Source organism: Leuciscus leuciscus (genome assembly GCF_965113295.1).
Source record: "Leuciscus leuciscus genome assembly, chromosome: 21".
NCBI classification, from domain to species: Eukaryota; Metazoa; Chordata; class Actinopteri; order Cypriniformes; family Leuciscidae; genus Leuciscus; species Leuciscus leuciscus.
In genome coordinates this window covers 27476911-27491364 of record NC_138745.1, presented here as the reverse complement: position 1 = coordinate 27491364, position 14454 = coordinate 27476911, and the positions used below count along the sequence as shown (strand labels likewise).

At 37.8% G+C, this 14454-nt stretch overlaps 1 protein-coding gene across 4 annotated transcripts in view; it reads right to left on the bottom strand.

The window, feature by feature from the left end:
• ankfn1a (ankyrin repeat and fibronectin type III domain containing 1a) overlaps nt 1-14454 on the bottom strand; it is a 78455-nt gene that overhangs the window by 11229 nt on the left and 52772 nt on the right. For all 4 annotated transcript variants that reach the window (XM_082152970.1, XM_082152967.1, XM_082152968.1 and 1 more), the window contains 9 exons: nt 14280-14393; nt 13349-13446; nt 11967-12057; nt 11176-11283; nt 2925-3024; nt 2055-2187; nt 1107-1223; nt 437-652; nt 174-340 (listed from right to left, as the gene is read on the bottom strand). In XM_082152970.1, the coding sequence (XP_082009096.1) occupies nt 174-340; nt 437-652; nt 1107-1223; nt 2055-2187; nt 2925-3024; nt 11176-11283; nt 11967-12057; nt 13349-13446; nt 14280-14393 (1144 nt within the window). The remainder of the gene's footprint in view (nt 1-173; nt 341-436; nt 653-1106; nt 1224-2054; nt 2188-2924; nt 3025-11175; nt 11284-11966; nt 12058-13348; nt 13447-14279; nt 14394-14454) is intronic.

Here is a 14454-nt window from a genome sequence, read left to right as displayed (position 1 = left end):
ACACCACCAAAAGTGTACACTGAATGGGTACACTTTTGGGTACACAAACCAAAAAAGTGACATTGCATTCCGTTTAATCTGGTCCATGACCAAAAATTAGTTTGAAACCTCAGATTTACAGAGAAAAAAAGCAAATAATAGGAAATAGTTGTAAGTGTAAGTCAATAACTAACCTTGACACATTCCAGTTGTCTCGTATCTTGGTGTGACAGAGCATGTTGGGCATACGTTGAGGAACCAGAACTTTGATCTGATCCACAGAGCTGCTGAGCTTTAGGTAACCCAGATAAAATCCAGAGGACAGCCGGTGCTGACTCCGTCTCTGATAGGCCAGAATGTCCTATAATCAAAATAACAGTTTAAATTAGATTCTTCTTCTGAAGATTTGAGATAGGCTATCATTAATGTCTGTAGGACAAGACAGAGCTGTGTTCACCTGTATGGTTATGAGGAGGATGTCCAGGGCATATGGTTCCTCAGGGGTAGACAGAGACTTCCTCTGACTCTGAAGTTTGGATACCTGCATCCATTTCCCATTGAAAAAGGAATAGAAGCTATCCACCTCTCTTACGGTCACAAGCAGCACATTCCCATGACGATCTTTAATGGGCTCATAGTGGACTCGGCCCAAGTTGTGAGTGCCCAGAAGATTCTGTTTGGAGAAGAATAGAGGAATAGACATGAAGTAATTTAAAAAAAAATAATTTAGGGTGTGATGTTACATCAAAACCACCATGGAGAGTTTACTCATAATGATATATGTCTGCCCTCTTTATATGTCATTATGCTTTTGGTTTATGTCAATAGAAATTTTAAATGCCAGACAAAAAGGACAAATCACCAAGGACTTATGAATGTATCACTGGACCAATGTGTAATTCTCTCAAAATTGGAAAGAAAATAAAATCACACTTTTGTAATAAATAAATCGGTTACGTAGAGCGCGTTGGCCAAAATAATTGTTATGCAATATAAAATATGTTCAAACAGAAACACAGACACATACTCTGCTCAGAATCCTTCATAAGGGATTATCCCACTCAATTTCAATTTCAATCCCATTATAGTAATAAATTGTTAGCAAGGCTCATCACGGGCTGGCAAACCTGCAGTTGGCCCGCGGCCGTCAGCATCTTCTGTCTGGACTGCAGAGTGGAAGAGGAAGAGGTGGAGACTGCCAGGCTCTGTCTCAGCCACCGGATGTCCTCCCACATGCAGGACAGCTGCAAAATAAACACACGCACACTTGTGAAGTTGGAGGAAGCAATTTACTTAATTCCTCGACATCATTCAAAGTCTGTGCATCAATGCCAGAGTGCTTTGTTTTCAGTGATGAAACAATCCCTACTGGGCTAGTTATAGGTGTCTCAGTTGACTACTTATTTGACCATGTGGAACAGAAAGCGCAACAGACAATATGCACTCCATAATAAGGTGTTTGAACAGAAAAGTCTCTCATAGAAGGGACCATCTATGTGCCTGCCTGTTTATGTGACTGTTTAACCTTCAAACTATTTTAAACTTTGAGACAAGGTTTTATCAAGCCAACATCAAAATTTTCCTTGACAAACCTTCATTTTCTACTTGCATATTAGGAGACAAGTTGTAAAATAAACATTTGGATGTGGACATGAGCGCTTAAAAAGCTGCGAGGCTCGTTTCATGAGTATAACTTTACCTCCAATCTCACCATAAAATCTAGAAGTATTTGGCCATCAAACAAAGAGCTATATTCTGCTAAGACTGTCTCTGCTTCTTGCATCACACCACTTTAGCCTTGTAATGATGGGCTAATTACAAACGCGCGGTCTAACGTCAAAAATGTGGTGACTGTTCACTTTGACAGAATATATTTAGGACGCTAAGCTGACCGCAGGCTGCATTTGGAAGAAACCAACAAAAATATTGACGCTTGTCAAAGAGATGTGTTACGAAAACATCGAAAATGTATGTTTCAGTTCAGCGTTAATAAAACGCACGTTACTTTAGTGCAGTATCTCCGCACTGACCTCTCCACTGCTTAATGTCGCGGTTGACTGTATGTTTTTGCATACCTTGGTGAACCACAGAAAGTCCTGCATGAGGGAGCTGCTGTATGAGTCGTCCACCTCCACTATGGGGATCTGATCCTCATTAGTCACTAGCAGACTGTCCTTATGGTAAAATACTGATGCTATATAAACTCCCCTGAAAAAGAAAAAAAAAGCCAAGAGAACCTATTCAGAACAAGACGAATTCAGCATATTCAGCTATAATGTGAGTTCTATGATTCCTGGCACTTTCCAAGAATAGAGTACAAAAAAATAAAGAGTGAATACTTTTTTAATTTATTTAAGTAAATAGTCAGTGACTCTTTACGTCTTAACTCTTAAGTGAGATTCTTAACGTTTAGATAATATTGATCGTCAACAAAACAAAACATTACACTTATATTTTACATTTATTAATTTAGCAGACACTTTTATCCAAACCACATACAAATTAACACTACAATAAAGCAATATTATAGTACAATATTATTATTATTATTATAAGTTTGCTTAAGTTAACAATTAAAATGTTTTTTACAGTTAAATATCTCGGTTAATTAAAAAGAAACTATAATTATAAGTGCATTATAAACAGTTTAAACATTCAAAATATATTTAAAAATTATTCAATTGAGATGGTCAAGACCTCTGAGGTGGAACAGACCAAATCACACCATTTTAAGGGTGAGGATACAGACATTTGGTATGCGCAAAACTACTTTCATGCACATATCTACAGTGACAACACAACGATACAACAGTAACCATTTATGTATGCTAAATGGTACCACTCATTTATGTACCACTCTAATGCTGTAATAAAACTAATGAGATACCAATGTGTAACCTATTTGTGGAAAGTGCCACTTAGTTTCTGCAATATGCTCATACTACCTTTTGAGAGTCTTGACAAATTTATTAGAGGAGTGAAAAAGGTGTTTCAGGCTCCGGGACACTGACTGCTTTCGACTTGGATTCGGCAACTTTGATGTATCTGGGGGGGTAAAAAAAAAAAAAAAACCAGTAAACAAATGGAGTCAAGATAAACATACAGGTGAAAACAACAAAATACCCAGACTTGATAGATTAACATGGGAGTCTGAAGATAGTTTGAGAGACAAACAATGGAAAAACTGTGTGAATAATCATCATGTTTATGTGCAAGTTACCCTATTGAAAGATTCTTGGATTCATTCTGGCTTCCTTAAGATCAACTAGTCGTTTAGAAAATCCAATGATTAATTGAGTATGAACTATGTAGTTTTGGTCATCCTTTTGGATATTTACATTTCAGAATTGCTGGAAAACACTCAGAGCCTTAGGGTTTTCAACAAGACACAAAAGTATCAAACATTGAAAAGAGCAAAATGAAAACCATGATGGAATAAACTTGGGGAACTTCGAAGACAGACAGCGTGAAAGAGCCTCAGGGGTGTAAGATAGGGATTGGGGGAGTCAGGCCACCGACAAACCGGTTATCTGGAACATTTCAGCTGCGTATCTCCCGCTTCAAGCGCAGCCATATCAGCCCACATTTCAGCGATGCCAATCTTCAGACGTCCCTGTTTTCATGAAATTAAGCGTCACGTAATTGGCCCCCGTGTAAACAGCAGGGCAGACGGAACAATCCATTTGGCTGAGAAGCTGTTTACAACGTGAAAGTGGCCGTCAAAGCGAGCGAGTCACCGTGAGAGCAATCACGCTAGCCCTAGTCTCTGTGTCTCCATCGGAGGGGCATGAAAGGGAGGTAGGAAGGCAGATTTTCCGTTTGAAAATCACAATCAAACCCCTAAAGGAAAAATGTGTCTTACAAGTCCCATAAGGAGATTAACCCTTGGCCCCTTTGACCCTACAGTGGCGACTGTTAACAGTACGTGATTAAATGCGCACACTGATTGTTTCCTGCTTGGCAAGATATCTACATAACGTAACCTCACAACCGCAGTGCGTCTTACTGGAATCTCAGGACAATTACGTTCCAACTGAAAAAGAGTCAAATTTGATTACATTCGTTGGAATATCTCCACCAGACTCCAAGGTTTGGATGTCAAACACAATTTTTGTATCACGACAAGTTGGAGTGAGAACAAAATGATCCACTTTTGGAAACACATTCAATCCGTTTTAAAAAATGTTATGTGAAGTTCAGCGGCAGTTCCAGTCTCCGCAAATAGAGCCAGCGCTGCCATCGCACGTGTTGATAAGTTGAGCGCAGAATTCGTATTTATTTCTCCCTCAGAAGGTTAACTGGCTTTGACAAGCAGATTATAAGACATGAGTGCATTGGCCTCCTGTGCCGCCAAACTGTCACACTAAATAAATAAAGAAATGCCTTTACATTTATGAAAGCAAAAAAACACACACAAAAAAACGGATCACCTTTGATTAATGACTTGGCAATAAATCTGACTACCGCACAGTGAGTGCAACCATGAAATGAGGTGAGTGAGAGTTGGAGAGACGGCGAGCTCTGGTAGCATTCTTCATTTTCTAACTAATTTAGCGGGGGTCAACGGACCCTTTTCAACATACGAGAGCGAGCGGGATCATCCATAACGTTTGTGGCCAGACTTTCCAGGCCCTCGCTGACAGAAAGCGCTTACATAGCCGCGACGGAGTGCGGAGGTTTGCGTGTGAGCGATCGTGTTGTGCGTGTGGGTGTTGCTGTGTCTCATGCAGGAACACTGGGAGCTGTGTGCACGACGCACACACACACACACACACCCCTCGGCTTGAGAGCAACCTCTCAGCTCCACATATACACATCATAAATTAAGATAACCTCTGTTTAAACGAGCTGAATTTTTTTTTGCGGCGCGGTTTTTATAGTAGTGTCATTGTACCGGTGCTGATTAATTTTGCAGATTTATTTTCGAACACCGTCGCTCCAAAAATAACCTGGGTAAATACATTGCCCCTACCAGCATGTGTGCTTATCGGGACATATAATGCACACACATACTGCAAAAAACAAAAACAAAATTAATAATCAGTCTTTTTGTCTTGTTTGCCAGTAATTATACATATACATATAACTATAAATATTCTTAAGTGATTAATTCTTTAATTTTTTTGCATTTCATTTCTGCCCCAGCTTGTGCATTAACATTATAAACTTGGCCTTGTGTACTGCAAATATTGTTGGCTCTTAAGATAAATTGTTACATTACTCATTTAAAGGTAGGGTAGGCAATATTTTTCATAAACACTTTTTGTTATACTGGTTGAAACTCCCTTCACATCCTGATAGCAATCAATAACAGAAGTGGTCTAAATATTAAAACATGTAGGCCTACATATATCTTCTGTGGAAGTCTCAGGACCAAAACATTTTCGTCCAATTATTGCATCCGGTCCGTTCACGCCATTTTGTAATTACCGTCGAGAGGGCAATCTGTGACAATCTACAGAGCTGTTCACATCCTTGGAATTATGCGTTTCTATGTCAACACTATCAATGCTGAAATGAATCTGCAGCAGTCAGGTGTTACAAGTCAGCACACTTTAAGCTGTTTACATTCATTATTATTGTAATATTATGTGCTTTGAGACATGAGGTAATTTGGCTGTGCGTGTTCATGTGTTTTGGAGGGGGCGTGGCTTTGGAGACGCTCTAGAAGAAGGGCGGGGTCTTATGATATCAAAGCTAGCTTGCTATTGCTAGCCTCTCCGAAATTGCCTACCCTACCTTTAAATGAGTGGCTTTGAATAAAAGTGTCAGCAAAAAAAAATTTAAATGTAGAAGCAATACTACATAAACTTTAAAGACATGTTTTCATAAATTAGTTTATCTTTCTTATATATTAAAAATATAAAGACATTTATGCTTAAAATGACTTGCCAATTGGAATATTTTAACTGGAGTTTTCAAAATACATTCTCAAAAAAAAAAAAAAAAAATCTAATTATCTAATCCCACATAGAAAACTCATAGGATCAAAATCCCACTCTGCAGGTATTTACATATCAAACATGGATGATCTTAGAAGGGATTATTTGTGGAATTTGTAAAATGTTGGACATTGTATGATCAATCCCAAAATACACTAATAAATAAATATAAAGATATACATTTTAAGCATTTTAAATGTTAGGGCATTTTAAGCCCTAAACGGCTTAGCTCCAGTCTATTTAACGGATCTTCTATCGCCCTATAATCCATCGTGCTCTTTAAGATCACTAAATTCAAGGCTTTTGGTCATACCTAGGATATCCAGAACCACCAAAGGAGGGAGAGCATTTTCACATTTGGCTCCAAAACTCTGGAATAGTCTTCCTGATACTGTTCGTTGCTCAGACTCGCTCTCCCAGTTTAAAACTAGATTAAAGTCGCATCTCTTCAGCCAGGCATTCATATAATCCTACAGTTCAAACTACAATCCGGCCTCTAGCTCATAAATGCCAGAGGACAACTGGCCCCCGACTGAGCCTGGGTTCTCCCAAGGTTTTTTTTCTCCATTAGGTCACCTGATGGAGTTTTAGGACACCATTAGGTCACTTGATGGAGTTTTTCGGTTCCTTGCCACTGTTGCCTTTGGCTTGCTCAGTTGGGGATATTTTGGGGATATTTAATTTAATTTTATCAATCAATAAATTCCTCTTGAAACAAACTTTGTTGTATTATTTTAATTTAATACTGTGAAGCTGCTTTGATACAATCTGTATTGTGAAAAGCGCTATACAAATAAACTTGACTTGACTTGACTTGACATTTGCTTTTATTTCAAATATAAAAAAAATATTGTGGAATATTTTTAATGGAATGTTCAACATTCAAGATATATTTTTTTATTATTATATTACACAAGTAAATGTATGTGATTTCTAGGATGTTTGGGGATTTTTACTGAAAAAACAAAGCAAACATTACGATTAAGAAAATGAGAAGAGACAGAGACAGATGAGTTATTTTTGCACAGTTTGTGTGCAGAAGTTCTTCTGTTTCTCCTGTTTTTCTGCTTTCCACATCAATAAAAACTCTCATACAGTGTTTTTCTAATAGAATCAATTCCCCTGTATAAATTCATTTGCGACGCTGGCAGCCATCGCTCTGACATCATTAGTGTTGACTTCTAAACAGATGAGGGATGCTGGTTTTTTTTTTTGCTCACCCCCCTCTTGCTTGTGGCCGACTGCATAGCTGCCTAATGAAGTTGCTGTTTGTGAGCAGCGCAATACTGTCAGCACCAGGAACAGCGTTCTTCTATACCTCAGTAGCCGGCCTCTGGGATAGAGAGTGGGCTTGAGGCCAAAGCAGACTCTCTACTCTTTGCGCTACGTCCAGCCTGCCTCATTTTAAAGGTGTCTGGGCTCGAGCCCTGTGATTTACAGTGCTGCACTATACGGACGACATGTTTGACACATAGATGTTAAAATCCAAAATGGATAAATGTATTAAAACATTATTTATTTATTTACACATACTCCACGCCTGCCTTGCTCCTCGTGTGAAGAGCGTAGGAGGGCAGGCAGCAGGAATGCTGAGAGAGAGCGTATTCATACTGCTCTGGATGGCCATACTTGAGTCAAAACACTTTGACCATGCTTCATTTCGTCACTTTAATACAGAGTTAATCTACTGGAAGAAGTGCGGTAGCCTCTCCCAAGATGAGAGGATGATGGGAAGGAGGGATTTCTGGTGAGTGGGCAGATGGGTGGAAGGGAGAGAGAAATATACGATGAGAATAATTGAGAGCATTATGAGAGACTGACATCGGAAAGACAAAACGCAATAAAGGCAGCAAATAAAAGGGCACCAGCAGAGCAAAAAACAGAGATGATGAGGATGAAGTCATCTGGTTCCATTGGAACATCCTGTTCTGATTCAGGGGACATACAGCCCACATTTAGCTAGGTATATGGATATTTTCAAAATCAAGTAGTCAGTGCAAACTGTCTAAAAGCACACTAATGAAACCACTTCTGCAAAGTTACATAAAAAAGTTAAAAAAAATTGAAAATACATACAAAATATAAAACTACATAATTTTTTTTAACATATTTAATATGTACACAAGCACTTCAAAAGCATACATACACACACACACACAGATACATATATACATACAAATATATACATATATATATATATATATCTGAACTCTTCATGTACATATATACATAGGTACATATATATATATGTATGTATGTATGTATATAAACAAAGAGTATAAATACAATATATGTACATGAAGAGTTCATATATATATATATATATATATATATATATATATATATACACACACACATATTAGGGGTAAAACGAGACACTTAGCTCACGAGACAAGACGAGACATGAGATTGGGTTCACGAGAATGAGTTGACCAGTATTTTTAAGAAAATATATGAAATATTAGCCTGGCAAGCCAGACCTACATCAAGATGTTGGGTCTGGCAACTCACCATAGACACAGCTCAATCCGAGGGGCGGGATAAACGGCTGTCTTTCAAATTCCCTCGGCACGCAATAGGACAGCGCTTCAACCAACCAGAGCGTTTTCCCAACAGCGGAGCTAGTTGATAGATTCAACTTTTACCATATCTGGCCGGCAAAACTACGAACACATCTTCCTTTTTTTAAGAATGACTTAAGTGCTGTTCTATGCTCTTTTCTCAAAGAAAAACTTAACTCCAAGTCCTCCAGAGTCGCGGATAAAGCCGATTCGAAAGCTGTTCGCCAGCAGCCGCCATTCTTTGTTTTCAAGTAGCAGGTAACCGTCGCAACTCTGTCGTCATCATGTTAAGCCCGCCCCGCCTACTCTATACACGACGTGATTGGCCTGACCCAATTTAGGTTTTTGCAGCTTGAAAGTCAATGGAGAGTTGCTAGACTGCCCTGGCAGCAAAATACATTTTGCTGCCACTAGGGTGCGTCTAGATTTCTAGGCTAATGAAATATATGAATATATGAACTGAAGAACATTTTTTAAACCAAATATTTGACTGGAAAAATTGTCTGCAGGTGCATTTTGAAATGTTTTAACTAATCTTGTAATGAATGTCATTTCAGTTCTACCTTTGAGTATGAATTATCATGTGCATTGAAAGACAACAATATACAAGCACTGTAAAAGGTTTTGCCACAAACTCAATTGACTGTCTTCTATCCTTTATGATTTCATGCGTCTCTTCAGACCTTACTGTGCATGAATTATGAGCTTCCAGAACTTCTGATTGAGTGTGGCCTCCTAATTGAACTCCTTTCCATAAATTGAACGTAGAAATAAAAACAGTATAAATAACAAAAATAAACAGTTTTTTCTTAGTCTTATTAAGTGCAAACAATAAGTGCAACCATAATCAAAGTACTCTCTCAATATTCAAAGTGCAAACGGAGACTGATAAGACATTTATCAGATGCTTAGAATCTGCTGCACAATGATCATGGTCCTGTCAGTCATTATCTCGCTTAATATTATCACAAGATCCCTGCCGCACTGTGTGCGACTCTGCAACTCGTGTTGGATGCGGAGCAGACAATTACAATAGCTTACAATTGAAGCGACCGCTATCCAACTGAATTCATTTCGGAGATGTTAATTATTAATTAATATTACATTTTGGGTTGTATGCAAGGCCATAAGTCATGTAAGCAGGATGTTAATTTATGAAAAGTACCAAGGCGAAGGCGACTCACTACTGCATTTATATTGTTCTGAAAGCGGGTAGGAGGTAACTTATTTGTATGGTTTGGTACCAAATTTTGTTAAAACACAATTAAGCCTTTGGAAGCTCTGTAACAAAACTGAATTAGCTTGTGCTGTTATATAGTCTGAGCTCACACCAAAGCTATAGAGAACAAATTGTTTTATGACATTAGGAAGTCTATGGCTACAAAAAGATTTCCAAAACACTAAAAGTTCCCAGAGACACAGCTGGCAGCCTTATTCATAAGTTTAACATTTGTTGTACCAGAAAATCTTTGAGGGTGTTGAAGAAAAAGCACAATAGCATTAAGGGGAATAAAATGTTTGATCAGAGCAACTGAGAAAAATCCTCTATTTACTGTCAAAGACTTGCAAGATGACGTGATGAAAGGAGGAAAAAACATTTAAATGCAAAGCATATAAAGAACATCTTGCCGAATGCCACTCTTGACCAAGAAGAACAAAAAAGCAAACTTGAATATGCTAAAATTCATTTGGATAGACCTGTGAAGTCCTGGAAGAATGATGTGATGTGACCAAACTTTTTGGACCCATGGATCAGCGGTATGTCTGGTGCAAAAAAGGTAAAGCTTATGAGCAGAACAACACCATCTTCATGGTCAAACATGGAGGTGGTCCATTCTTGTTATGGTGGTGGTTTCATTTGAATAGACCTGTGGAGTTCTGGAAAAATGTTTTATGGAGTGATGTGACCAAACTGGAACTTTTTGGACCCATGGATCAGCGGTGTGTCCGGTGCAAAAAAAAGATAAAGCTTAAGAGCAGAAGAACACCATCTTCATGGTAAAACATGGAGGTGGTCCAGACTAGTTATGGGGGTGCTTTGATGTTGCAGGACGTGGAAAACGTGACTGAATGAAGGACATTATGAATTTCTCAAAGTATCAAGCTATTTTGGCAAAAAGTGTGATGCCTTCATTGCAGAGACTGAAGTTTGATGATCAATGAACTTTCCTGCAGGACAGCTATCCCAAAGTATACATCCAAATCTACTTAAGCTTGGCTAAGGGTCCAGTTGTTGAATGTTCTTCAGTGGTCTGTCTTCAGATTTAAATCTAATTAAAAATATTTGGTGGAATTTGAAGAAAGCAGTGGTAATGTAAAAAACAAAGATTATCAGTGATCTGGAAGCTTTTTCAAGAGAAGAAGTGCTTCTAAGCACTTACAGGTAGCGTTTATTGAAAGTTATAAAGAATAAAAGAATCTGCACAAAATGTGACTTTTGGGGGTCGAATAATTTTGTATCCGAAATCGTTGTGGGAATAAAAAAAATTTGGTCCCCATGAGGAAAATATAAATCATTCTAAGTGTTTGTTTTTTTTGAAAATCTAAAAATGCAGAACGTTCCAGTGATGGGAATGTTTAGGGGTAGGGTTAGTGGATAGGATATGAGTTTGTACAGTATTAAAATCCTTATGTCTATGGAATGTCCCCATAAAACATAAAAACCCAACATGTTTGTGTGTGTTTGTGTGTACCTCCACAGCAGTAGTGCTGGTGTGTGGCTCGAACCTGCTGTAACAGTCTCTCCATAGCCTCGATGTGACCTCTCCTCCTGTTCTCTCTCCCATCGCAATCCTTCCAGTCTAACATTGAGAGATATCACACAAAACTCAGTTTCAGCATTGTGACATGCTCTAGAAATTAAACAATAGACTGATAATGCTAGTCAGCAGAAGTCCTGTGTATTTAGAACTAAATTTGACTAAAATCATCCACAACTACGTGAAATGTTGTTGTAAGGGCACTTGCAGAATAGCGACACATTACCGAGAGAGGGTGCATTGTATTAAAGAGGTTATTAAAAAAAGAAGCTGTTCAAAATAGAAAGGACAGACTGAAAAAAATTTTTTTTTAAAATAAAATATCACCCTGACAATTCTCTGTGTCTGCATTGGGAATAATGCTGGATTTGTTACTGATGTAAAACTAGTGACCCCTGATGACAAAGATGTTTTTTCAGCGCTCATTTGAAAGAGGAAACTCAAGGCCAGATTCAGAGAATATCAAAGGCGGAAGGGTGAGTGGAAATCGTGAGATTCGTGATGGTTAAATAATAGCACAGTCCTTCCTCCAAGGATGTTGGCTATACAGTATGCACTCAATACAATTTTCTCTCCTTTTAACGACATGGTATGTGAATGCGTAAAAGCAATGCTAAAGGGATCAATATTGTTTGGAGCAGTAGTATTATTATTTTTTGTTTGGTTGTTTGGAAATTATAATTTTTTGTGCTGATTGGCAACTGTGGCTGCTTTGAAGAACTTACTGGAAGGAACAGCAGAGGGAGGTTGAGAGAGTTGTGCCGGACCCCAGCCCTTCATATTGCAGGCGGACACTTGAACATAGTACTGTCTACCCTGTAACAAACAAGAAAAACATCTTAAAAATCAAGTGTTCCCCAGGACAAGTTTTACTACATAATATCAATAAGCTGTACTACCAGTGGAGTTATGTGGACATAGCTCATAATTCACGGCAGACATGTTCACAAGTCTCGGATGCATAGTCCAAGTCAAGTATAAAGTTTAAAGTTGTGTCACAAATGACGTACTTCACACTATGCACTATGTACTCTACTGCATAGAGTATGAATTTAAGAAGCAGTTTGTCATCCAGCATCAAAGTCTAATAGTCCCTCGCCTTCCATTACATAAGGAAAGCTCATTGACTGCTTTAAGTGTCCCACATTCTACGTAAGTGAAATTTCATTATGAAAACACTATTTACTATTTATACTATAACACTATTTATACTATAAAATGGCACAGAATAGTACAATTTAAGACCATAAAAAGTGATATCTGGAGCGGATATTTGTTTTTAATGACACTACGTTTGATTAAACCATCAAAATATGAGGAAAATGTTTTATATTTTTTAAATATTTTAAATATGAGGGAAGAAAAAAACGCTAAACTTGCTTAAGGTATTTATCTGCCAAAATTACTTGGCAAAAAAGGCTAACTACAGCTAAAGCTTTTATTTTAGCATTCAAAAAAAGTGAATAGAAATACAAAAAGCTCACAGGAAAAAGCATACACTGACTACAACATAATCAGCTATTTATATTTCTCTCTTGTTTTTGCTCGTGCATAATTTCTTTGTAAGACAGCCTAGTAAAAAAATTATGTCCGCACAATTTAGCATATTTCATTGCTTTAATAAAACAACTGACTCCAAGCACAACTATGCAATTTGCTTACAAAATCTTAAAAGGGTGAAGATGTCAATTTTCCTTGGATGGATATCACTTTTGGCCACTACTGTATTTACAGTATAAATACTTTATTGTGTTTTTTTTAATAATAATTGTTAAATGTATCTAAAAGAAAGTATATGTACATACAAATACATAAAAAATATTAAAAGATCATTTCTAATTTATCCTTAATACTTTTAAAACATGTATATAGTATAATGAATAGTGTATTCATTATTTACTAAAACAACAAGGTGCTTTTCTATCTAAAAAAAATATTTAGGCAAGTTTTCTTTCTGCACAGTAAATTAACAGAAAACATTTGTTAAGTGCATGCATGATAGACTAGACATTATGATATTCTGAGAAAACATTTTCTCCTTGTGGTCTTGAACGTGAATCAAAGTGTCTATCTCTGGTTCACAGGCTGCACAGTGATTTCAGCTTACCGTGGTGAGACCGGTAATTGTGAATTTTAGGGACTGCAGATTCTCAAGGATCAGCTCTCCGGCTAATAAAGAGAAGTCCTTCAGACAGCTCCATTCAACTGCAATGCACGTCATCACACATTATACAGAATTAAAAAGCAGAGAACATCAATAAATGAGTGGAATCTAAAGAAACCAAACAGGACCATGATGATGTTACAGAAAAACTACAGTAAATATGACTTGATCACCTGTTTTATCATCTATTGAAAATTATTGTGCTATTGCTTATAAAAATAATAAAAACATCACTTCTCAACCCCTGTTATACAGTTTATTAACAAGTAGATACTGTAATGTGAGGTGTTAAATGATGACTGTGAACAATCCCTGATGTGTTTTTAAAACACTGTACTAATTACTGTAACTAATTAATTTAATTTAATTTAATTTATTTTATTTAATTATTTGGTCTGGGAAATGTGTAATTGTGGTGTATTTTGAGTTGTTCCTATGGATAATAAAAAAAAGAATAAAAAAAAAAAGAAGAGAAAAATCGATAAAATAAAACACCTTTCTTAAGCCCAATTTATACTTCTGCGTCGAACTTACGCCGTAGCTACGTCGTAGGCTGTGTGTAGCGCGCGTACCCTTCGGCGTACCCTGACGTGCACCTCTCCAAAAATGTAACAACGCGTCAACTCTATGCGGACGCAAGCGCTGTGATTGGTCTGCTGGGACCGCTCCCTCGGGTTTCACATGCTCCCTCAGCAAGTGTTATTGCGCGTCAACGCAGACAACGACGCAGAAGTATAAATGAAAACCAACGCGTTGCCTACAGCGTAGAGGCTCCGGCGTAGGTCCGACGCAGAAGTATAAATCAGCCTTTAAGGTGTATGTGTATGTGTATGTGTATGTAATACAGACAAATGCACATTAAGTCTGCACTGACCTTTGTATTTGGTCACCACAGCTGAGTTCATGCTGGCAGGTTCCTGAAAGCTAACAGTGAGAGATGTGCTGCCGGTCACACTCAGACGCACCGTCAACGGAGCCTCCGGTGGCCCTGAAAGAGCCAGGTCAAAGGTCACATAGCATCTCGCTGGCAAATAATACATTTAACATAT